This window comes from Prinia subflava, chromosome 4 (genome assembly GCF_021018805.1).
Source record: "Prinia subflava isolate CZ2003 ecotype Zambia chromosome 4, Cam_Psub_1.2, whole genome shotgun sequence".
NCBI lineage: Eukaryota > Metazoa > Chordata > Aves > Passeriformes > Cisticolidae > Prinia > Prinia subflava.
The window spans coordinates 60,257,197-60,283,530 of record NC_086250.1 but is presented as its reverse complement, the minus strand read 5'-3'; the positions used below and the strand labels follow the sequence as shown (position 1 = coordinate 60,283,530).

The window sequence follows — 26,334 nt, the reverse complement described above, 5'->3', positions numbered from 1 at the left end:
TCTCAGAGAGGACTTAACTGCCTGCAGAGGGATGCGGAAGGAGCCCACCCTTAACTTGCTCTTCTGGATCCTCCTATTTCCCCAAAGCATTCTGCTGCTTCCCCAAGCAATGACCCAGAACCAGCATCAGTGGAGCTGCCTTTCCCATGACATAAAGCTGTGAATGGAGGACAGATCTGCAAGCAACACTTATCTGTCAGTTACATCCCTTTCACAAGCAGCTACTATACCTGGAACATGATGCAAAAGCCAAACTAAAATTCAGCTCACTCCTTCTCTGCTTGTTGGCAAGTTATAGCGAGAAGAAAACGTTATTTTTGATACCAAAGTTACCATGTGATTGTGCATATGGACAAATCAATGACAATGATGTTAATACAATTGATCACATATGTACATGATCAGTTTTCATAGCAGAGCTGTAAAATAAAGCGATTCTGTCAATTTATTTTAAGTCCTCCCCTGAATGCATCTGAATGATGCACATTGACCACAATGACCACAAAAAGTTTACAACCCAATTAGAAAATTCCAGCTTATAAATTGTCCAGGAAAGGAGAAGACTACCTATCACTCCATCAGGGTGGACAATGTATCATACAATGGGGTTTTTCCATTTTCTTTATATAGAGAGGCAATTACAAAACTGAATGTAGCTATTGCTGGGTTTAGGCAAGCAGGCTTTGACTTTGTTGTTACAAGACCTACAAACCTTCTGCATTAATTTTTTTTCTCTGTTGGCACTATAGAAATAAAAACCAACCCAAAGTATTAGATACTATTTCCTAAATAGCAATGAACCCAGTTTGTTGATGATAAAAGAACATTTACATCCAACATATGTCAGTATATAAAGTTGTTGCAGAGCATTTAATGTGGCTGTTATTCTTTATCGCAGTTTCTCCACTAAGCGACATAAAACCTGTTTGACTGTGCAGAGGACACAAAAGATACCATCCTACATTTTTTCAACTTCCAAAACTCCCATTTAAAATCATGACAGCAATTTCTTGTCATATTTTTATTACAGCTGGTAGATAAAGGAAATAATTGCATTTTGACTGCACCCCACAAGATTATATTAGCAAAATGATTGCTCTTTTGCATGACTAATTTTGATTAAATCAGCTTCATTTAAATATCAAATTGTGTTCTTCACCTTTCTTCATTAAGCTATGGTATTCCTGACTGTTTTAAAGTTCCGTTTTTGATGTGGTAAAATATGCATTTCAATTTATTCTGCAGGCTGTTCTTGACTAGGAAAAAAAAAAGGCAAACCAGCAGACCAAATGGTAATTCATGGGAAAGGGTTTAAGTCACACTTGGAAATGAAGAGGAACAAAATAGTGTTAACATGTGTATTTCTAAAGAATATACAACCTGTAAGGAGAGCATTTGTGCCTACAGTAAAGTTTGTATTGCTTGATTTGCCAGAAAAAGCAATCAAGAAAATGAGCTGTATATAGATGAGCTGAAGATTAACTGCAAAAATGTAATATTTTATTAACATACTAAATCTTGAAGAGAGCAAGATTTTCAGTTTACCAACCTTTCTCAAATATAATATGTATGCTATTTTATTCTTTCATTGCAAATAGCACTACATTGACTTACAGCTATTTAAAAAATGTTATACAATTCTGGCTGAAATCAACATGAAATGTGTCATTTGCTCTGGCTGTAAATTATCCCCTCTATAATTGTCTTTTGACAAATGACAGCTTTTTATTCAGCTGCTCAAATCTCCATATGTTTGTGCATCCCCAAATAAAGTCCACAGATTTTTAACAGGATTAGTCGCCAAACTGGCTACACTTGTGTTCCCGGAGTGATCCATCTGGGGATCCTGCCAAAAACAACAAAAAAAGACTTCCTATTTTGATAAGGCTTTTAAATGTCTTTTAAAGCATTCAGTAGTGCTGTGTAAAGCTGAACTTCTTTGACAGATATTACCCATTGTATCAGGCAAAACCAAGCACGAAGTGAGTCTTCACTGTGTTTCCCCTCTGCTGCACACACATCACATGAACACTGAAGGTTTTTGCTCAGCTTTCATGTAAAAGGGAACTGAGGCCAGCACAGTTATGATGATTCCTTATAGACACAGGTCAGTGTAATGTATATTCATTTTGAAACAGAAGTTTCTCTTTTCTGCTTCATGCTGGTATGATTCTTAACACCATGCAAATGATTTTTTCAGTCAAAAGAATCCATCCATGCTGTAACAACAATTATCCAAATTTTTATAATAGAATCTGTACATGTAACATACTAGTTATTTCCTTCTGGTATTTTCTTTCTGTGGAAGTTAAAAACGTGTACCTAATCATAATAATTTTTAAAGCCTTTGTGGCAACGTATGGTCTCGTAGAGTGTTCCCTGAAGATGTAACCTTACATCAGCATAGCCTTCAGGGCAAGGGTGTACTCTGTGCCATACAGAGTTCCTGTGAATCTCATTGCAAGATCTGGGTCAAAAAAAAAAGTCTCAACATAATCATGGAAAGAGTTTTGCTGTTCGCTCTGAACAAGAGCTGTGGAGACAGAAACACTCAGCTCCATTCAGAGCCAAACAGACAGCAGCCTGGATGGGGAAAGAGTGGTGAGGGGGAGTTGTTTGTTTGTTTGAATTGAATGTGAATGATTATGCCTGAGCTGCAGTTGGAGTCTGGCACCGTAAGACTGATGAATTAATCCTCCTGCTGTGGGTAGCCTTGGCAGGGCCTTAGCTGGAATACTACTATGTCCAGTTTTGAGCAGCGCTTTCCAAAAACAATGTGGCCCAATTGGCAAGAATCTGGAGGTGAGCTACAGGAATCACAGGAGGTCAAAGGAACATGACCTAAAAAGGGAGATGCAGGACTGCTCTGTCTGGAGATGGAAAAATAGTAGAAAAACAGTTAACACAGCAAATTCAAACAAGAAAGTAGCTGGAGGGGAGGGAGAAAGAAAACTGACAAACTGAATAAGAGGAACAAGACAAGCAAGATGCTCAGCCTGTAGGAGAAGACATTTAATCAGACAGCATGAAAATCTTTCCTAAGCAGAAGACCACCACGCTGGAGTAGGTTGCCATCTCCAGGGGTTCTTAAGGGCAATTTAGACAAACTAATTTGTCCCTGCCCTGAGGTGCGGGGCTGAAGGAGCTGTCAAGCTGTCAGGGCTGGCCGGGCAGGCGGGGGTCGCTGCTGGAGTGCCATGGACAAGCCGGCTGCGGGGCCCTGGGCAAGGCGGACCTCAGGAAGCTGCGCCCAGGGAGGTTTTGCTGCCTGTGCTTACACCAGGACACGTCCTGCGTGCCTGGTGCTGGCTACTGAGCCTCACCGCGGCTGTGGAGCTCTCGCCGCACCAGAGGGTCTGTGCGCGCTCCGGCCGATGCGGCCGGGCCGGGGCCGGCTGCCCGAGGCCGCGGCGGGGCCGGGCGGGGCGGGGAGGCCCCGCGACCGGTTCCCTTTTTGCCCGGCGTGTGATTGGCGGCGGCTTTGGAGCTGCCTCTGCCGCCGGCTATGGAGCCTCCCCGGTGGCCCCTGGCCCGCGCCGCTTCCTGCTGAGGGAAACACCTGTCCGGAGCCGGGGCCGGGGCCGGGGCCGCCGCTGCGGTGAGTAGCTCCGTGCCGGGGGCAGCGGGGGTCGCGGCGGATCCCGCCCCGGGCCGGCGCTGCCCGAGGCCCGGGCTCGCAGGTGGTGGCCCGGCTCCGCTCCCCGCGCCGGCCGCGGGCAGACCCGCCCCGGCCCCGGCCCCGCGCCCGCCGCACGGCGCCCCCGGCCCCGGCAGCCCCGGCGGGGCGGGCGCGGCGAGGCTCGCCCTCCCGCGGGCGGCGCCGGCCGCCATCTCTGGGCCCGGGCGGTGGGCCGGGGGCGGGAGGGAAGGAGGGAGGCAAGGAAGGAGGCAAGGAAGGAGAGAGGCAAGGAAGGAGGCAAGGAAGGAGGGAGGCGGCCCCGGCCCGCTGCCCCCGCCGTCCCCCGTGCGCGGAGCCCCTTCCCGCAGGGGTGCGCGGCTGGCCGGGCTCGCCCTGCGGACCCGCCGCAGCCCGCAGTGCCGAGCCCCCCGTGCTGCCCGGTCCCGGGCCTTGGTCCCGCCTCACGGCATGGCCCGAACAGGAGTTGAGGAGTTTGATGCCGAACCCGCTGAGGAAGCTGTTGGAACGCTGAATGAAGCAATGCGAAGTGAAGGATCGCAGTAGACAGTTCTCTCGAGTGTTGAGATCACTGAGTCAGCTCTGCTACAACACGGCTTTTAAACAAGTAGCTATTTCCTCATCCAACAAATTCTTTTGTTTGTCTGATACATATAAACCATGAAACCTTTCCACACCACAAGCCCTCTGAAATAATAGCCGAGGGGATTAGGGAGTTGGTTGCTGGTGTAGATTAGATCACGCAGTTAACAATCCTTTATGGAAAACCGGGCAGAAGTTGACAGGACAGGCAGTGTCTAAACAGCGACTGTGTCCCGGCAGGAACAATAGCAGCGACACCTGGATTTTAAAACTCTTCAAAGTGTTGGTTCCAAGGTGGATTACTTCGAGATTACTACTAGATCACTTGTGCAACCCCAGTTAACTAGAACTTTGCCGAAATTCTTACCTAAAATTTCAGAACCAGCTAGAAGTTACTGTTCCAGGGGCCCCAAATAGATAACTCATATAGAAACTAAAGGAGCTGAAGGCAGGGCATCCTGCAAATGCCACAGCTGTAGTAGCAGTTTGACTCCTCAACATCCCGACCAAGCTGTATCTGCTGGTTTGTATACTTGTGATGGGGAATGTGGCTGCATTACCTGTGATGTTTACTTGCAAATGGGAACCTGCACTGATCTATTTCCCATGAGAGCTAGTAGTTTGCTAGAGGATCTGACAAAGCAAGTGAGCCAAGTTTTTGGTATTTTGTTGTTGTGTTCATGCTCGAAATGTTAGTGCTGCATCTTACCTGGGAAGTTCAGCACTGGATCACTGCAGGTGTAGGGAGGATGTACTCCTGTCCAGCGAGTGCAAAGTCATCTCCTGCTACACAACAGTGTGGGCAAGTAGATGTAGTACACTGCTTGGAAAACTTTGAGTCTTGTCATGGTGGTTTTGGGTTTTTAAATTTATCTTTCAAGTGAACTTTGTCTAAAACCGTGAATGCAAACTTTAGTGTTATATTTACATAATGCATTCACGAGGTAGTTCTTACTCTGGTAGAGAGTGCTTATTTTCTTGAAAGTTAAGTTGTCTGGGAAGTAGTTCACTAAAGTGAATAGAATAATTTTAAAATAAGGTTTTCAGATGATGGATTAAAACAGAAGCAGGAGCTAATATAGAAGAAGCATGATAGTAACTGGTAGAATTCTGACATAGTCTTAACAGAGCAGTCAAGATTGACAGCTATCCTAAATTTTTTGTAGCCAAATAAGTAATACATCTTAATACCACGTTGTCTTTTTAAAGCCAGTTTTTTCAAATAATTTAATGACTTTACTCATTAGTATATCTCCTAATCCTGCTGTGAAGCATGTTTCAGTCTGAGTTATGCTTAATTGTGCTGGCTCCATTCCCTTTCCTTCTCTTTCCTCACTGCCCAGCCACTCCTGCCAGTGTTGAGTTAGATAAAGGAACTGATCCAGCTGAAAATTAAGCAGATTTTTTGCTGGTTTTGTTATGGTCAGATTGCTGACCTCAGTGATGAGATAGGAACACAGGTAGAGACAAAGGCAAGACTGGTTGCTTGTCTTAGTTACCTTTTACAGCCCCATCTTTTCCTACTCCATTGGACTCCATCAGGATTTTGGGACCACTGTAGGACAGTTCTTGTAATACAGGGATATTTAGGATTGATGAGGCTCAGTAGAATTAGAAATAAAACAGAGTGATGATTTTTTTTCCCTTTTTTGGGGGTGTTGTTACAGTAGAGTTATTGAAATGTCAATACTGTAAGTAAAGCTTAGGCATGACAAAGGTTTTAGGAACTTAATGTGAAATCATTTTTCATTATAAACATCAAAGTTTTATGATTCATGTGCAAGAGGAAATATGATTTTGCCAACATATGGATTAGCAGGAAATGGACACATTTGGTGTCACCATAAGAATGGGTCATTGCAGAGACATGAGAGGCAATTTTTGCTCCAAGAATTGCCTTCTGAAGCTGAGGAAAAGGGGTCAGTGCAGAACTGGAGATGGAGATTGGATCAGGCTGGACTTGACATGAATGGTCCCAGCCCAAATGGATGCAGGAGAAAAGACAGCCTTGTATGGGCAGGGCAGCTACAGAAGTGCCCCACATTTTGTGTTGTGTCTGATGCAATTTGTGGGGGAATATCTGAACCCAAGAAAGTGGTGCTCTACCAGCCTTTATAAGTGGATGAGAATTGAAACAATTGCATTCACTGGGAAACGTACAGGTTAGTTCCCTGCTGCATAAGGGAGAGATGCTGCCTTTGCTTGTCTTGATGGTCTTGATCTGTTAGTAGTTGGTAGAAGAGCTCTTTGTCTGTATATGTGTTTGAAGAATTAATCCTTAGGTCTGTGACTCAGGAGCAGGCAGAGAACATTTTAAACCAGGAGGCTTTCCTAGATCTGCAGAACCCAAAGAAACTGAAATGACTGCAGGTTTGCTTAATGGTGCAGCACAATGACTTTTAGAGGAAGGACTGCAAAAAATCTGTATAGCCTGTTGGCGTGAAAATAACCTTAATGCTAGTTGCTTATGTCTAAATGAAGAGAAATACATTACTATGTTGTATTTTAGAACTGTGATGAGAGAGGAACAAGGTGTGTAGTGCTGAGATGCCACAAAGGCTGTGGCTGATGAGTGCTGACAGGCTGCATGTGGGTGAAGGATGTGTGTTGGAAGTGTCTTGGCCAAGATGGGTAGATTTCATGTCAGCAACAAAATGTTCAGGGTAACTTCACCACTACCTTGAGATAATTCAAGTACTGGCTTTAAAAGATAAAGGGTTCTGGGAGAGAGTGTTTTTCCCCCAAACTGACTTCCTGAGAAAAATAACCTCTAAAAAGAAAAGGTCTTAGCTGACAATCAGAATGATGCTCAGAGAGAGATAGGAACTGTGTCAGTGGTAGAGGGTATTTTCTGCTTTTTAATCTTGGCAGAGTGTTAATCAATCTTGGCATGTTGGAGGCAGGTAAGACTGTCAGATTTTTTTTCCAATACAGAGGGAGGGATTTTTTTCACATATTTATAACAAATGTGTCTTATAAATAGGAAACATGCATATGTTAAAAAAACAAAAGAAAAAACACTGCATTGTTAGTAGGCAACCTTTTAGTTGTTTGATATTTTCCCTCCTTTAGAAAAGTCATCATTTTTGCGTGATATCTTCCACTGTAGGATTTATACTGCTTGTTGCTCTTCAAAAGATCAGTATTTCACTGGAAAAGTCATAAGGAAAAAGTATGAAATTAGAGGGTTTTCTGTCTTTTCTTTCTGTTTTGTACATGTTTTCCCAAATGTTTTTTTCTGTGGGGATAGTTTTTTTAGTAAAAGACAGCACCTCAGGTTGTAGTTAACCACAAGAATTAGGGTTGAAAGTCTATGGTTTAATTGCTTCCTGAATCTAAAGTCGCCATTTATAGTGGATTTCATTGTGTGTTTGTAATCATAAATGAATAAGTTTAATATATTTGAGGTAAGGCTGCCCAGTAGTTCTGCTGCTGAAGTTACCATGCAAGATCCTTGGCATATACAATCTCTATAAGATGCCTGTATGGAGACTGGCTTAAAAAATCTCTAATGAATTTAAGTTGGGAATCCTCAAATGGCTATCACCATGCAAAAAATAATAATGAAACATTGCATGGTTAGTTGTCCTTTATCTACTATCAGTATTTAATTTATTTATGAGCTAATTTCTCAAAAATATATTTGGTTTAAATACCTTATTTAAAGTCATTAAATTTATTGCCCAGATTATTCTTTGCTATTTTTAAAAGGCTCTAAACACATCTTCTATATGTATGTGTTAAACTGACGTACTGTTGGTGTATTTTTAAACAGGAAAAGCATTCTGACTTCTTTTAAAATGAGCAATCATATGTATAATCAACTTGGTTAAAACTTCCTTCCTGGTAAGTGCAGCACTTCCTTTGCATCTGGATATAAGAGTGAGCAAGAAAAGCAGAACAGTTTAAACAAAGAAATTTTTTGTATGAATGATCTTCCTTTAAAAAATAGAACTACAAAAATTAAACTAATGAATCATCTTCAGCAATTCAGCCTTTGTTTTACAAGCAGGTAATATTTCCTTGTACTTTATCAATTATATAGGTGGTGTGTCCACAGTTGCTGCTTTCTGGAACTCAAAAGAAAAGTTTTAGTTAGCATGCTATGTTGTTTGAGTTTAATCTTTTATATTTTGATCTGCTTCTTTTATTATCTGCTAAGGCATCATTACATTGGCTTTACTTTTCTCCAGCAGTTAAAGATTTTATGCGTAGAAAGTGTTACTTGGAAAAGAAGTTCAGTATGTTGCTGTAACTTGGCTTGTGCGAGTGCGCTCCATCAGCACTGAATAATTTCCACTTTAATATTGGTCAATGGAGATTAATTGAGCAACAATAGTTTTTGTTTACTGAATGCTGATAAGGTAGGCTACTCATGTTTAATATTGTTTTACTGGTGTTTTAGGTGTAATTTGATGTATAGGGTAATAAATCAGCATCAGCTTGGGAGATTTTTCTTCTGTAACAAACTAACAATTCCTATTGTTAGTGTGTACTTTGAAAATAGATGGATATTATCAGTCTGGTAATTGATTTATTTAAAAGAAGCACATCTAAGGACACTTGCCTTGAATTTAGATGCACATTAAATATATCTTCAGAAATAGTCCCTGACTTTTGCATTCTAAGGGCTTTTTTTAGGTTGAAGTCCTGATTCCTCATCACTAAAATGAGAGGCAGAGGAAACTGGGAATAGGCTCATGTCTGTTCAGACTGCAAATAAATTGCTTGTTTTGTTACTTTCTGCTGTTCCTGGATCTCAGTGCATTCTATTCATATACGGGAGTGTGTCTTTTGATTTCTATGAAAATCCACTTATGTTAACATCAGCAGCATCAAAACAGATGAGGCAGCAGAAGAATCAGTGCTTGATCAAATAGAAGCAAGAACTAATCAATATGGAGTTGGCACATTCAAACTGCTTATCCTTAGTAAAATCTGGGCCGGATGTTTAAAACCTCTGTTTTAATTACTTAATCACTGGAGAGTCGGTTGGAGGTTTTTTTATTTATATTTGGTATTGAATTGAGTAGATTACATCTGAAGTGGTTTATGTAAATCAAGTATTTGTGACCAAAAATTGGGGGAAGTGGAAATATTAAAAATGTATATGAAAAGTTAAAAAGTAAGAGTAAAGATAAATGTAAATGAGAAAGTAATCAAGTAATTGTATGTTTTGCTAGATTTCTACTGGCATGGAGTTGGGGGATCATGAACAGCCTGTTGTTATGAGAGAAGAAAACAAACGAAGGAGAAGAAGAATGAAACCTCATTGTACATCGAGTAGTTTTTCATCAATGGAACTGATATCCATTGAGTTCATTTTACCTACAAGCAATAAACATACTAAAGCACCAGAAATTATGTTACTCGAAATAGCTGGCAACTGTACGGTTGAGCAAATGAAGGCACAGATTTGGATGCGTGCAATAGAGATGAGTCAAACCACAGACTTCTACCACACGTTCACCCCAGATCAGTTTACTCTGCAGTATCAGAAGAAGGGGCAATGGTATGAAATTTATGATAAACATCAAGTATTACAGACATTGGACTGCATACTGTACTGGAAGGTGTTACAGAAAAAGGTAGGCAAGATCTATGTTGTCCAGAAACAAAAACCATCAGAAGAAGTTCAGGAATTTCAGCGGCAGCTTAATGATTTAATTGGTTATGATGTCACTGATGTAAGCAATGTGCATGATGATGAACTAGAATTTACCCGGCGCAGATTAGTCACTCCACGAATGATAGAGGTAGCTTGCAGAGATCCTAAATTATATGCCATGCACCCATGGACTACATCTAAGCCACTCCCAGAGTATTTATTTAAAAAGATCACTAATAATAACATTTTCATAATCATACATAGAGGAACAACTAGTCAGAAAATTAAAGTGTCAATAGATGAAACTCCAGATATGATTCTCCACAGCTTTTTCACAAAAATGGCAAAGAAAAAGTCTTTGATGGATATTCCTGAAGATCATAGTGAACTGGATTTTGTTCTCAGAATTTGTGGCAGAGATGAGTACATTACTGGAGAGACACCAATCAAAGATTTTCACTGGATAAGACAGTGCCTTAAGAATGGGGAAGAAATCCACCTTGTCCTTGACAATCCCCCGGACCCGAATGAAGATGAGGTTCAGAAGGAAGAATGGCCCTTGGTGGATGACTGTACAGGAGTTACAGGGTATCACGAACAATTGACAATAGATGGGAAAGATCATGAGAGAGTCTTCACTATCTCTTTGTGGGATTGTAATAGGAAATTTAGAGTGAAAATAATTGGCATTGATATCCCAGTTTTACCAAGAAATACTGATCTAACTGTGTTTGTGGAGGCTAACATTCAACATGGGCAGCAGCTCCTTTCACAGAGAAGAACTTCATCAAAGCCTTTTACTGAGGAGGTTCTGTGGAATATTTGGTTGGAGTTTGATATCAAAATCAAGGATTTGCCTAAAGGAGCACTTCTGAATCTTCAGATATACTGTGGCAAAGCACAGGGGCCATCTGCAAAGACAAACCTTCAGTCACATGAATCCTCCAACTCTGATGCAAAATGCAAAACCCAGCTTCTCTATTATGTAAATCTTTTGTTGATAGATCACCGCTTCTTGCTACGAAGTGGGGAGTATGTGCTCCACATGTGGAAAATTCCAGGTAAGGGGGAAGAACAAGGAAGTATAAATGCAGACAAACTCACATCAGCAACTAACCCGGATAAAGAAAACTCAATGGCGATCTCTATTGTGCTGGACAAATATTGTCACCCAATTGCTTTGCCCAAGCACAGGATCTCATCAGACCCCCAGGGGGACAGGACCCGAGCTGAAATGCCCAACCAACTTCGCAAGCAACTTGAAGAGATCATAGCAACTGACCCACTTAATCCACTTTCTCCTGAGGACAAAGAGCTGTTGTGGCACTTTAGATACGAGAGCATAAAGCACCCCAAGGCATATCCTAAGCTGCTTAGCTCTGTTAAATGGGGACAACAAGAAATCGTGGCCAAAACCTACCAGTTACTTGCTAAAAAAGAGGTTTGGGATCAGAGCACTTTAGATGTTGGACTCACAATGCAACTTCTGGACTGCAACTTTTCAGATGAAAATGTCCGAGCAATGGCAGTACAAAAACTGGAAAGTTTAGAAGATGATGATGTTCTTCATTATCTTTTACAGCTTGTGCAGGTAAGGTCTATTTGCCCTCCTGGATTTTGCCTTCCAAGAATATATTTGCATTACCCCATAATTTGCATTTCCTCTTTTAGTAGGTCTTGTTAGTATTCCCTAGTTTTGAAGTCTTCAATATTTAGTCAAGGCAGTGGTAATAACCAGATTAATACAAAATACACTTTTCTACTTTTTGTTTTTTGTCTTTGTTGATGTTTTTGTGGTACCATTGCCTTGTGTCTTATAATTTGTATCTTGTGTTTACAGTAGTAAGTTTTCTGAAAATTGTTAATGCCAGCACAGCTGTGATGAGAATAAATTCTAACTGTGCTATCTGTGATCCTGTTTGGGTTTGAAACACACAGCACTGAAGAGTTGTTGACTGACTTCACTGATAGTTTAGAAAGAGTATAGATAGAAAGAAAGAAAATGCAAATGTTGACATGGGCAAGGCCTGAAGAAAAATCTGGGATTGGGTTTTAAGTCCAGAACATCAGTGCAATTTCACAGTATATTGCAGCAACCTCAGTCTTGGGCTGTTAAGGGGAGCAAACTTATCTAGAAACTTCCCCCTACAAAATTCTGAAAGTAGCAAAAGAGTTGATAGGGCCACATACTAAGATTAGGTCCATCTGGGAACTTGGGTACAAAATTGTGATTCTAATGGCAAGGGATCACTGCTGTATCAATTTGAAGCATTTTGTGTGCGCATCTGCCAGATCAAATGTTGGAAAGGTTTGTATCAGTTACTTGGATTAATTGCTTTTCTCTCAATACGATCGTCTCAACACTGCCATCATTTGGCAAAGTCTCCTCTGGTGTCTGATGGAAAATGTAACCTTGTGTTCTCCCTGGTAAGAACAACCCTGGGGCCAGGTGGGTCTGCAGGCCTCCTACACCTGACAGGGCTGTTTTGCATGGAAAAGCTGTCATCCCTCAGAGCAGGAAATAGTTTCTTCAAAGAATCAGAGGACAACATTCAAAATAATAATTAAAACAATTAACCACTGCAGCTGGGGAAGCTGCCTTTTATTTCTGCAGGTTCAGAGAGAGCCCAGAATCCCAGAAAAATGAAGTTAGTATTTCAGATTTTGCTTGACATTGGTAGTGCTTTCAACGAAGCCTTTCTAGCCTTGTCTTTGCTTGTCTGAAGATTAGGCAGAATTTATGCACTTCTGCATTAACCAAAGGAGTCGCTACGGTTACCTCATTGGGCCTCCCACGTAGCTGCTGCTATATATGTGCTTGGCTTGTGAGCTTTTGCTGTCTACATGTGGCTCAGCAATTTTATTCAGTTTTTTTGTATCTAAAATAGGAGTTGGGTATGATGATTGGTTGCTATCAAAATGCCTGAGAAAATAGGGGAAATACTGGGGTTATTTCCATTTTTTCTTGAAACTGTTTGTTTTCAGGAAGTACAAATATGGTGAATTTTAAAAAGAATAAACCTTTCTAACAGTTAAATAAAATATTGTAGGATAAAATCATAGTGCCTTGACTTCACTGTATCATTTTTAGGAAGCAGTGTTGTAAGAAATGATGAGCATACCATCCTTAAAAAGGAAAAACATGCTAGATTCCAGCTGTACCTCTCTGCTGCTTTCCTTGTCTTTATTTCTGATCTAACTATGGAACATAAGCTGTCAGCACTCTGCAGCAAAGTTTTGGTATGACAGTGTATTTAAAATCTACATTTTTTCAGAGAATGTATGTTGTCCGTACCTCTGCTCCAGTGGACACATCTCTTCTGCAAATGGTTGTCACTTTTCAAATGCTCACCTTTATGAAAGATCTATGGCTTATTTCACTCTGCACAGGATATTCCCATTTTATCCTCTATAGAGGTAGAAATCAAGCATTTTATTTCCCCACAGGTTTCTCTCAAATAGAAGCAGCCACATCATAAATCAACCTATTGAGCTTCCTATAATGTCTGTTCTTCTCTGTTTATAAGCAATGGATAGGATAGTTAAAATGCAACAAAATTCTTTGTAAGATAAACACCAATGGCTGTACCACATGTATATGGCAGTGAGCAAAGGCCTTCTGCTGAATTGAATGACAAGGAAAAGGTACACACAGGGACCTGGTGAAGTGCCAGCAGGCATTTTTTAATGGCCAGCTTTTATTGTTGCTGAGCAAAAGTTGATATTTGACTTTGTGAAGAAAAAAGGGCTAGGCTTCTAAAAATACTTATTTAAACCAGCTCAATGAGGATGGTCATAATGCATTTTTAATAAATGTTTAATGTTAAAATATATTTGCAAGTTCAATAAGGATGTTTTGTTTTGAAGTAATGGTCAGTTGTTTGCCTATATTTGTCTTAACTTGTTTTTCGAGGTTGTTCAAACATTAAGCATAGTATATACCAGAATGAGGTTTCTAATAGACTTTCTTGGAACTGTAATAAAACCCATATGAATTTTTGTGATAATTATTGCTTTTGGGCACCTTACTGCAGTGAAAATTAATTTCTATTAAAAACTCTTCATGCCTCATAATCTCATACACAAAGTAAAAGGATCTATATATTGTTATATTTGTGAATTCTCATTGTCTTTACTAAATAAGATGATGTTGTTTGGGGATATAAAACAGTACTACAGAGACAGTCAAGACAGGTCTTGCAGAATTATGAGACAGGAGAAGGGCAGGTCTGGTGCTTGGCTTTCTTGTCTGTCTCTTAGCCAGCAGCTAGAAAGAACGTGTCTTTGTGACATTTTTATAAGTTGCTTCCTTCAGGAAAGTTGACTTGATTTTTTTTCTTTTGGCTAAACCCACAGGACGATTTACATTTCAGAAATCATGTTGATATTTTTACAATAAAAATGCAACTGTGTGCCACAGTACTTGTAAGAGTTTATAAAACTATGATTTGTTTGATTAATTTAACAGACCTTTGCTGATGGCTTGGTTGCTTCTTTGCAAGCTGCAGAGCGCAGTGATCTTGAAAGAGCCATTATATTCTGTTGAATAACTACTGCTGGAGGTTTGCATACTTAGTTGCTTCTGAAAGCTGAGCACACTACATGCACCCAGCTCTCTGCGCATCCCTTTGTTTTCCCTTAATCTCCCTACAGGCTGCTTCCTGGCATTTTATTTCCAGAACCTGAAGCCATTCACCAACCCCCTCAGTCCATGACAGGGATTTTGTGACTCTGATTCATAGACTATATGTTTCTTATTTCTCTTTTGTTGCCATGGGATATAAGTGCATACTTTTTTCCACCATTAATCTGAATACAAACCTTCTATAAGCTTGAATTCCTCAAGCAACATGAAAGAAGCTGCTGGAAAAATGAGTTGAAGTGGAGAAGTTCCCTGGTACTACCCAGAATCTAGAAGTGTGATGGTCTTCTGGTAGATCAATTCTCTTGGTTATTTGTATGGAGGAGAGAATAACAGAAATTCCAGTATTGGCACTTAAAAATAGTTGTTGACTTCCCCCCCCTGCCCTGCCCCATTTTTTTTTTGGCAGTAGCTTGGAAATGTCTGTGGGCTTGGGTGGAGGTTTTGAAAAAGAAGAAAATGCATCTGTTTTCACAGTCAATAAAAAAAAAAGCTTTAATGAAGTCTTCCTCTTAATTATACTTCATTATTGTAGGATGTGTATCTGATCTTTCATTCTTTCATTCGTTCATGGAATAAAGGCTAGATAAATACTCCAAAGAGCTGCTCCTGTATACTGTTTTTTTCTGGGAACCCAGCAGTGAATCCTGGTGCTGTAGTCTTGAAGTAGTGGATGTTGACCAAAACCAGTATTTTATTATTAAAACATTTTATTAAAGAGCTATTGCAAATACATTATTCCATCTGTCAGTAATCATTTCAAGTATCAGTCATAGTGCAGACTGGTTTCTGATGTTGCTGGGTTTTGCTAAGAATGATGTTGCATTGTGCATATGTTCAGGTTGGACTCTGGTTAGGTACTCCGTGCCTTGTGTTGTCACATTAATAATAAACCTGAAAAGAACCTGTTGCAAACAAAATGTCCTTCTTGAATCAGACAGAGAAGCCTCAAAAAGACCTGCTTTGTAACACATTTTCTACTCTTGCACATTTTGTTTGTGTTCTCTAGATATCATTGGTTAAGTGTAAGCAGTGGGATCTTAAATGTGTTAACAACCTGTCTTCTATGTTTGTATTACTCAGGCTGTGAAATTTGAGCCATATCATGACAGCGCATTAGCCAGATTTTTGCTGAAACGTGGTTTGAGAGTAAGTACTTCAAAGTACTTTATGCTAAAGTTGCTGGCATTATTAAAACCCTTTGTCAAGAAATGAATGCTAATTTGTGGTGTTTTTCTTTATTTGTAGAACAAAAGAATTGGTCACTTCTTGTTTTGGTTCTTAACAAGTGAAATTGCCCAGTCCATGCACTACCAACAGAGGTTTGCAGTCATCCTGGAAGCCTACCTTAGGGGCTGTGGAAAAGCAATGCTGCATGATTTCATGAAGCAGGTTCAAGTAATTGAATTGCTGCATAAAGTCACAATGGAGATTAAATCAGTTTCTGCAGAAAAGTATGATGTTACTTCTCAAGGTATTTGCTAACAGACATTTCTTTGTTGTTAATACTGTTTTTTCTCTTTGGGTGTGGAAAACTAGGTAGCAAATTGTTCTGTTCATTAAGAAAATTTGTGGATAAATTGCTATCAAAGGGCATCATCTTTACTTCCTTTAAAATGTGAGTGTAAATTAAGAATGATTGAACCAGTAATAGATTTGTTTGCTCATTTCACCCCAAAATGGGGAAGAAAATCAATGGTCTAGACATCCAGTACTTTCCCAAGCTTTGGCTTATCTTCCTGAATCTCATGCCATGCCAACTGGGAAACAGATAAGTTCTTGTACATTAGCTGAATGCTGGTGCTGAGGAAAGTCACAAATATCAACTGGAAATTAAAAGTGACACTTGCCAAGAAATACAGCCCTCCTTTAAACTCTCACTAGATTTTTGGCAGGACGATCAGGGAGTGCAGCCTCTGCTGTGCCACGGAAGTGGCTGGTGGATCAGGGGTGAATATACAGGGCATGTCTGAGGAGTCCTGTGAGACACATGTGGTATTGCCATTTCCAGTTCTTGTAAGCACTGCTTTGGAAGCCACAGTAGGGTTATGCCAGGCCTCTTTACCTCCGGGTTTTGCTTGCCTTTCCCTTCTCCCCACCAACCTTCCTAAAAGCTTATTTATCCTTATTCCAGTTACTTGCTTGGCATTGGGAGGAAGTGCAAGAAGGCTTATGACAATATTAAAATTCTAAAAGCTGTAGAGAGTTCACCTCTTCCTGCATGCTCAGCTTGGTATGCTGCAGGCCAGGAAGTCGTGGATTGGAAAGCTTTTCCACTCTGGCTATGCAGAAGTGACTGTGGTGGTGTTTCAAAAGAGATGTGAAGGAAATATGCATTTATTCTTCAATACATAGTATAAAATCTGTTATGTTACCACATAGTGTGAGTTAAGGTACTTACTGAAGCCCCATATAAAACACTCTTTCTAAACAACTTCCTATTTTTTTTCTTAAAATATTCTATAACCTAAATGTATCTAGTCAGAATCCCATATTTTGGAAAGAAACTATACAACCTTGCAGATGTACATGTCTGTAAGATCACTGGATTCCATAATACATTATCTTTGAAGGATATGTGGGCAAAGAAGAAAAGCTTCAAGAGAAAGAAATCATATTAACACCCACCAGGTTTTGAAGTTAAAGAATATTTGGATGTAATGTACAGCAGAACACTGAAAGATGACTTATGTAATTGACATTTTCACTGAATAAGGCTTCCTAAAACTGTGGAGTGTCCTAATAATGCTATATCTAATGTAATTTATTCTCAGATTGTTGAGGACATAATTTTTTTCTACAGGCACCCTCTACTTCTTATATTTTAAAAAATCTATATCCTGAAATTTATTCTGTAGGTTATTGCTTCTTTTTTGTCCAAACATTTCTAAGTTCGTCGTTGCTCCTATTTTCAGTCTGAATATGTTGTCCTGTTTCATTTCATTGTCTTGCAGTCTCATCTTATGCTTGTATATATGTTTCTCTAATGTTTGTGGATTTTCTGTAAAGAACAAATTCCTTCCTGCTAGGTCCATACTATTCCAGTAGCAAACATGTTGTCAAACTGTTTCTTTCACTTTTCACTGTAGTCTCTTTGCTTATATTTGAAGATAGCAAGTAATAATAAATAAATAAATTCTAAAGATCATAATATTACATCTTGCATGGGATTATCTGTTTTCATCACCCTCTGAGCTAGATGATTTGTCTCCCGAGAATGTGTCTATGCAGCTGTTTCATCACTTGAAATGCATAGCATCTCATTTTAAAGCCAGATCAGCTGGACAATTGTTTTAGCAAGTGCCTTTACTTGTGCTTTAAAATCAGCTATTCCCAGTCTTCTGTAGGTTCAGTTGTTTTGCTTACAGTTTTCAAATCCCATTCCATTCCATTACAATGAGGAGACTTACTGAACAAACAGTAAACTGTAACAAACTGCAAACAGTAACTTTCTTAGATATTTGTCTAGGAAACCTGTAGTTACATTGTAGAAAGCTGTTTCATTATCCAAGTTATTACAACTTAGGTGCTTTTGGGAGGCAGGGGGGAGTTGTTAGGGGTTTTTTTGGATGGTTGGTTTGTTTTTGTGTTATTGTTTGTTTGGGTTTGGGATTTTTGAGGTGTTTTTTTTAAAGTGTCTAATTTTTAGGTCCACTTGTTAGCTCCTGTATATCGCTGTCAGGTTTATTTTTTACTAGAAGAGATACCATGTTAGTTACCAGGCACTGCTAGTTGTTCTTTTCTAAAACCCTCTAGGACAGATCTAACATTTGTGTTCTGTGCCTTGCCAGCCAATTCTTTTGGCTTGACTTTCCCAGTTTGATAGCAGTGTTTGAACTGTCCTGCTGTTTTGTCTAATGCACACTAAGAGCCCAAAAAGTCAAAGTATCCTGGGCTGCATCCAAACCAGCATGGGGAGCAGGTCGAGGGAGATGATTCTGTGCCTCTACACGGCCCTGTGACACACCATGGGATACTGCACCCAGCTCTGGCCACTCAGGACAGGAAAGACATGGATCTGCTGGAATGAGTCCAGAGGAGAGGCACCAAAACGATGACAGGGCTGGAGCACTTCTCCTATGAGGAAAGGCTGAGAGTGCTGGGGTTGTTCAGCCTGGAGAAGGCTCAGGAGACATAACATCAGCCTTCTAGTGCTTACAGGGAGTTTGTGAAAAAGGTGAGGAACAAACTTTTTAGTAGGACCTGTAGTGATAGGACAAGGGTTAATGGTTTTAAACTAAAGGAGGACAGATTCTGACTATGTGTAAGGAAGGGGTTTTTTTAGGATGAGGGTATTGGCACACTGAAACAGGTTGCCTAGAATCGTAAAAAGCCCTGTACCTGAAATATTCAAGGTCAGGTTGGATGGGGCTTTGAGCAAGTTGAGCTGAAGATGTCCCTGCTCATTGCAGGGGGGTTGGACTAGATAACCTTTAAAGGTCCTGTCCAACCCAAACTAATCCATAATTCTATGGTTTTGTCATTATGATTCTATTTTAAGTATCCAGGTCTATGTTTCGCTTTATCAGTATAGTTGGGGTTTTTTTTCTCTTTAATTTTTATCTCCAAAATTGCTTGAACATGTATATACATCCTCTGCTGTGTAGCTGCAGTTTCTTTTAGGACAATGTTCAGGTCTTTGCCCTTAGCAGGGTAATAGCCAGTGTATTGCTTACGCTGCTGATGCTCACTAGCTGAGCTGAACAAAACACATCATGCATTGTATAATCTGTACTATTCTGAGTAGAAGATTCAGGAGCTTGAGGTTTTATTAATTAAAAGATTGCATTTAGATATGAACATTAAAATTCTTGTTCATATAAGTATACAGCATATTTTCTTCTTACAGTAATGTGAGATTAAGAAGGCTGCACTATGAAACCAGTTTGAGGAGGATAGGAAATTCAGTGTCTCTGTAGTTTGTCTCCTTATGGTTACAGAGTAATTGATTCCAGGAATTCCAGAGCCACGAGTCTGTCTGCATCTCTTGTCGGTGATGAGGGAAAATACTTTTTGTTGTGTTCTCCTGTGTTCTGTTTTTTAAACGAAAGCTGACATTTTAATATAAACTCATACTGTGCAGTGTTTCTAATACTGCAGAGAAGGCACGTGACTCTGAGGTGTTTGGAGACTTTACCTTTAGGTATCTGAAACAGCCCTGACCACTGATAGTGCAAATTAAAGAGTTTTCCTCCATTCCTTGAATCAGGAGATCCAGGAGGAAAGCCATTTAAAATGGCAGCTAAGTGGAGCTTTTTAGCCAAAGTATAATGCTCAAACAATTTGATTACCTTTAACCTTTTTGCCTTCCAGTGTTTGATTTCATTGTGTTTTCTCTCTTGTAATTGCAGTTATTGCACAGCTGAGACAAAAGCTTGAAAAATTACAGGGCAGCAAACTTCCAGAAAGTTTTAGAGTTCCGTATGATCCTGGGCTAAGAGCAGGAGCACTAGTGGTAAATATATGCTGACTTTCTACAAATCATTTTTTTAAAATTATTTGCAAGTATGTGTCACTTGGTAAAAAGTTTTGCTAATATGTCAAAAGGTCTTATTTCTGTGTGGGTACAATGACATTGCATGGACTCTGTAGGTTTTTGTTCCCAGAGCTATTATTATTTGTCTAAATATAATTACATGCCACCATGTGCTAAAAAATTGCAGCAACACATGAAATTCTAATCATTAAATGGCAATTACACATTTTCCATTAGTTGAATACAAGATGTAACCAGGTAGCTTTAAAAAAAAATTAAATTACTTTATAAAACTTGTATCTGATTCAGGGACTTTGGAATATTCTGTTTCCATTCTTCCAGTTACTTTCTCTGTCTTACCCTGATTCATATCTGTTACTAAGGTTTGGGTCCAGAACTTCACCAAACACAAAAATATCTACCTCAGCTGTTTCTGCTTTTTCAGTATCTCTGTGTTTGTTTTGTTAGAAAACACATTACGATTTTCTTAGAAATACATTAAGGAACACTTGGATTTTTCTCTATTGCTGCCTTCAGTTTTGTGGTGAGATTGCAATCGTGTATGTTGACTCAGAGTTAAAAAAAGATTCATAGATCAGCAGATGTGTAGTGAGAAGAAATTGGATCATGCATCTAAAATGCAATGTGAGGACTGGCTAAAGAAGCACAGTTGAGACCCTTGCACTCACTGGATATGCAGCAACGACCCTACAAGGAAAAAAACCCTGAATTTTCTCCTAGCTAAGGACAGACAAACCATCCAATTTGAGGAATTGCCAAATGCTCAGGCATTGTCTAGATATGGCCATGTTTCTTTTAAATAAACCCATGCCTTGGGAGACAGGCTATAAGTTAGGCTGACTTCAATGGGAGAATGAAACACCTCTCAGGTGAAGCACTGTCTGCAGAAAAGCCAATTCAGACATTTCTTATTCAGAAATAATTTGTGACTTCTTAAATACTATTTTCTTGTTTGTATTTTGTATATTCTCTTCAGTTTTTTGTTTTTGTTTTTGGTTTTTTTTGTACAGAAGTCATCAACATATTGACAGAAAGCAGGTTTTAAAAGAAAAGATCTCTCTAGATTTTATAATTTTTCTTCACTTAGGAAGTATTCAGTCCTACCAGGACCTTCCTAGATGAATGAAACAATAGATTTACAAAGGAAGGTAGCTGTGTCCAAAAATTAGCTTTTCTTTCTCCAAACCATATGAATAAAAACGTTTGGTAAAACAAACTAAGCTTTCATTCCATGTTCATTTTAACCAGTACTATTTATCCATAATCTTCAAAATCTAAAATTTTACAAGTTTAAACAAAATATTAGAAGCAAAGTCAGAGTTTCTAGTAAGTTCAAAGATTTAAAAACTTCTTTCCTTTTTGAAAATAAGGATGCTAAAAAACAATTTTGTTTTGAACTACAGGCTCAGAATTTCAGTAGATGAAACACGAATATACTAAAATACTCCTATATCATGAATCCTATCTGCTCTCAAACACTGATGTGCACTTGATTTTTTTTTTAGTTTTAGATGGCTTCATTGTACATAGTAATGTTCAACAATGAATCAGGAATTCAAGAATAGAAAGTAAGACATACTACAGTTGTATTAGCCATAATAACGGGAGAAAACATTTGAAATACAGATGTTTCATTACTGAATTTATCAGTATTGAAAATGTAATAAACCTAAATAGGGAATCTATTTTCTTATCTTATGAATGATTATGTTAAATTAGTTTCAAAAATGTCATTTCCCCCCTGAATTTGAACAATTTACTAAGGGAATTGAATCAAGCAATCTGGAATGTAGTTGCTAGAAGTCAGAAGGGTGGATGATGTAGTAAATTGCATTGGACCATGATTAGGTTCTGGTTTTGCAAAGCACCTGTCAAAATGCTGTTGTGAAGATCTGTATTTTCCAGTTTTGTCAGAATCGCTGTTCCTGTTTTAAATCTGTCTGAAGCAGATTTACAAGGTAAATCCAGTTTTGGAGAGTCAAGATACACCTCTGCCTTTATCATAAACAGTGGTTAAAAGTTGTGCAGGTTCAGGGAGGCTTTGTGTGGCAGCTGAACTCTGTCCTTTATGTGTGCTTTCAGTATGTTGCTTGTGGTATAGCTGAGTGGAAGTTGGTGAACTATTCTGTAGCTGCTGTTAGAAAGGTTTTTTGGGTTGATGTTGGCATAGAATGGCTAGCAAGCAATAAACCTGTCTTTCACAGATAGAAAAATGTAAAGTAATGGCCTCTAAGAAGAAGCCCCTCTGGCTTGAATTTAAATGTGCAGATCCAACAGCTCTGTCAAATGAAACCATAGGCATCATCTTCAAACACGGTGATGACCTCCGTCAGGACATGCTAATTTTACAGGTATGGTAGCTAAAGCTTATAAAGAATAACATGAATATTTAAAAATATTTTTAAATCATTTTGCTTTTCCTAAGTGTGTATACCTTGTCTTCACTGTTCATATGAGATGAAAGGCAGTCTTTTTTATTTAAAACTCTGTATGGCAAGGCTGACATCAACACTGGATCATTTTTGTCCTACAGTTTTTATGTTACTGTGTTATGAATTAACCCTGGTGGGATAAGAAAACAGGAAAGGAAGAGTAAGAGCAAATAAACTTGTGAGTTGAGCTAAAGGTGGTTTAAAGGGCAAAGGAGAAGTGGAACAACAAAGGAAGAAAACAAAACAAGTGGTGCTAAGGCAGTCACTCACCACATCCCATGAGTGGACCAGTTCCCAGCCAGTCCCTGCACAGAAGATGGTTAACCTACATAACCCCTTCCTCCTTGTTTTATTGCTGAGCATGGCATTGTTCAGCATGGAGCATTGCTTTGGTTGGTTCAGGTCCTGTGTCTGGTTGTGTCCCCTCCCCATCTCTGTGCACCCCGATCTAGTGGCAGTGAGGCAGGGTGACAAACAGGCAGCCTTGGCACTCAGCAGACACTGTTCAGCTGGGACACTGGGACATCAGTGTGTTCCAGCACTGCTTTGGTCACCCCCTAAACCACAGCACAGACAAGCTGCTCTGAAGAAAAGGAGCTTCATCCCAACCAGACATGGTGCATACTGTTACCCCGGCTTTTCCTGCCGTATGCCAAAGATATTTCACATTTTGGTGTTCTACAGACAGAATATTGCTTAGTGCAAGATGGCCTGTTTCTCTAATGAAGTGTTTTTATCATTTATTTATGCAATGGATGAAGCTAACAAATGAAAAATCAGGAGCTAGCATTACTCTAGTTTCAGACAACTGGTTTGTTAGGGTTTTTGGAGGTATTAATGGGGAAAAGTGGGCATGCTTGCTAATGCATTTAATGTTAATGTTAATCTCACCTTATGTAGAAATCATACATTATATTGATTAATACTTTAAGGAAGAGTAGAGATTTCCTGGTCACAGAACAGATGAAGAAATATAAACCCTGGTTCTATAACTGATTATCCTGAATGGCTGCACACTTTCTGTATTTATCTCTTAATCAAATAGCAAAGTAACTTTAGCCCCATCTTAGAAGTCTGGGTAGTGTTATTTGTACGAGAAATCAATAATGTTCAAATTATTTGAAATAACATATACATTTGTTTTTGCTAGATTCTTCGAATTATGGAATCCATTTGGGAAGCAGAATCCTTGGACCTCTGTTTGTTGCCATATGGTTGCATTTCTACAGGGAACAAAATAGGTATGTAATCACACTTACTGTGATTAGAAATTCAAAATACCATATTTACAGAAGATGTGTATGGGAGAACTGTTCTGATATGTGCTGTAGTCCTGAGGTACATAACACTTTATTACACTTTCTGTGAGCAGCCTTCTTGGCAGTGGTTTCTGCCCTTCCCTCAGCTGCAGCTCCAGCTTTACTGGCTGTGATTCCTGTGCAATGGCTTGGCTTGTCATGCAGGTCTCTCTTTAATAACAATCTTTAGTACAAAGCAGCAGTGAAAGTGAGTGATTTATTCAAGATCTATTTTAATGTGGTGATAGGAATAAAAGAAAGGGAAAAAAATTTATATTTTTTCCTGACCTAAAATTCATACCACATACCACATAGAAGCAACATTACTTTACAGGCTACGCAGGCAGTATTTCTCACAGGGCATTGATTCCTGCAGCAGAGATGATCAATTTTCAGAACTTGTGCTGAAAGAAATCAAATAAGAAATCTCAATAAAATGAAGATTCTTTATAACTCTTTAATATACTTTGGTAATGTACTTCCTCTCTAAAATCCATTGCCACATAAAATTTTTTAACATCCTTTTGATTTCAGGATATCTCAACAATGCAGGATCCCAAACTCATTGATAAAATACCTGGTAGCATGACATAAGAGAGTGTTTTTTCTCCTAATATAAATGTTTTAAAATTGAATTATGTTTATTGATATAATTTTAAGAATAAAGGAAATGAAAAATTGTACATCAAAATGCTAACTAACTATAAATATAAGGAAAGTTGGGGATTTTTCTCTCCTTTAGAGGTGCTAAGCCTAATTTTTAGAGAGCTTTTTAGGATCTGGTTTAATTTTGTTTAAAATTGTATCAAGACAATGTAATGTATTGAAAAAATGAAGGAGGAATTCTGCCAGCAATTCTAGCATTTTCATACTTGAGTTACAGATTTCTGTTATTCTTTCATGAATTCTCAATTGATTCCCTATTCTTCTATCTCAAGGAAATAATAGTTGATTTTTCTATAGGCATGGGAGAGATGTAAGAATTTAACATCCTTTTAGCACCACAGTAGGGGCATGGTTAATCATCTTAACACTCCTGCTTGGTTTGCTGAGAATACCTGCAGCCTAAATTAGTAATACCCAATGTGGCATGCTTTGATGTAGAGCTTATGCTTGTTTGGAACAGAACCAAAGAGTAGTGGCACACAAATGTTCTTTCACAATATTCACATGTGGTCTTCTTCCACGCTGCTTCTTTCCTCCCTCTTAATGCTTCCATGGGACTTGGGCAGTTTCTGTGTACTGACACAAGGACAGTAGCCCACTCTACACTGAGCACAGGCAAACAGGTGTCTCACACCTGGGGCTGGCCTCTCCTCCTGCATGGGGCATTCTCGTTCTGTTAAAGTTGTTGCATCCAGTGCAGTTTGGAAGTTGCATCAGTCATTTTGGAAGCGTCTGTCCTCTCCACTGCTGCTGCCAAGCAGACCTCTGTAGGATGAACTTCCTCTTCTCTGTATCACTGCTAAAAGGTCATACCCTGCACTCTCTCTCTTTAACACTTCCCTCTGTTCCTGGCCCTGTGAAGCCATTACCACTACTTACAGTGAAATCAGGACGTTCAAGCTGGCTCTTAGGAGAGTCGCCTGCCGTGGTACCACAGAGCCCCAGAAGCACCCTGCATGCTGCATTTCCTGCTGCACTCCCTGCAGCTGAGTGCAGCCCGGGGAGCGCTGCTGTCCTGGGCGTGCCCCCGAGCCCGCTCTGCTCCCCCGCCATCGAGGAGCTGTTGGCCGGTAGAGGGAGATTGGTGAGCACAGGCAGGGAAAGGCTTTTCAACAGCTGGAATGGGAGCTGGAGCTCACACCCGGGAGAAAAGCAGCAGCTTGACAAGCACAGACCAAAATGCAAAGCTTTTGCATTTGGTGGTCTTGGTGATGGGCTTTGGAGGTCATATTTCCACAACAGTTTTATGGCAAACATGTCCAGGTCACTCTAAAGACAGAAGAAAATACCTTCAGGGGGTATTCAGCCATGAATTCAGCCACACAGAGAGGGCAGAAAGAGATTGCTGTGTTGTTACTCTATTACATAAAAATTTGTACATAATTCAGTAATTGCAAAAGGGTTGGATTGTGAATAGAAAGAAATTTATCTGTTTCAGACAGAGTCAAATTGAAACCAAATCAGAAACTGCTTTGAATTGCTTTGGAGAGAAAGGGGTATTTTTGCTTGTTTGCTTATCTCTGAACTGGAGCTGAAGCTAGAAGACACTGTTGAACTTGAGCCAAAGAAAGAAAATAAAATATTTCTGATTACCAAATAAATTCAATTAAAATCTGACTTTCTCCCATACAGGCATGCCCAATCTGGACTGCATTTGCTAATCTTGGTTACAGGGCAGTGTTGTGTTGCAGCCTCTGTTTCTGCATTTCCCTCTAGCTTTCCCTCTGTCACATGCCATGCTGGCACAAACAGGACAAGGCCCTGTTTCTGCACCATTTTGCTGTGATGTGCCAGTTTGCCTTGGCAAGGGTCTGTTCAGTTTAGGGACAGGCCCCATGGCCCTACAACCAGAGCTCTCTACCAGCAATCCCACTGCTGTACTTCCCTGTGCACTGGTATTTCTGAGCTGTGTACATGCACACTTAAGCTTAAATTGGATTTTCTGCAGGAGGGCCGGCTCTGTTCCTTTGCC

The 26,334-nt window shown here is 39.7% G+C and overlaps 1 protein-coding gene across 3 annotated transcripts in view; it reads left to right on the top strand.

Moving 5' to 3' along the window:
• Positions 1–2,988: 2,988 nt before the first annotated feature.
• The window catches only part of PIK3CG (phosphatidylinositol-4,5-bisphosphate 3-kinase catalytic subunit gamma), a 35,126-nt gene continuing 11,780 nt past the window's right edge, over positions 2,989–26,334 (top strand). Inside the window, exons 1-8 of one of the 3 annotated variants that reach the window (XM_063396879.1) lie at positions 2,989–3,598; positions 7,995–8,065; positions 9,403–11,418; positions 15,553–15,618; positions 15,718–15,943; positions 19,821–19,924; positions 22,171–22,317; positions 23,549–23,639. In XM_063396879.1, coding sequence (XP_063252949.1) covers positions 9,415–11,418; positions 15,553–15,618; positions 15,718–15,943; positions 19,821–19,924; positions 22,171–22,317; positions 23,549–23,639 — 2,638 coding nt within the window. In that variant the 5' untranslated portion in view covers positions 2,989–3,598; positions 7,995–8,065; positions 9,403–9,414. Of the gene's footprint in view, positions 3,599–7,994; positions 8,066–8,106; positions 8,232–9,402; positions 11,419–15,552; positions 15,619–15,717; positions 15,944–19,820; positions 19,925–22,170; positions 22,318–23,548; positions 23,640–26,334 lie in introns of those variants that run through there. The other 2 variants (XM_063396878.1, XM_063396880.1) reach the window with 2 other exon arrangements.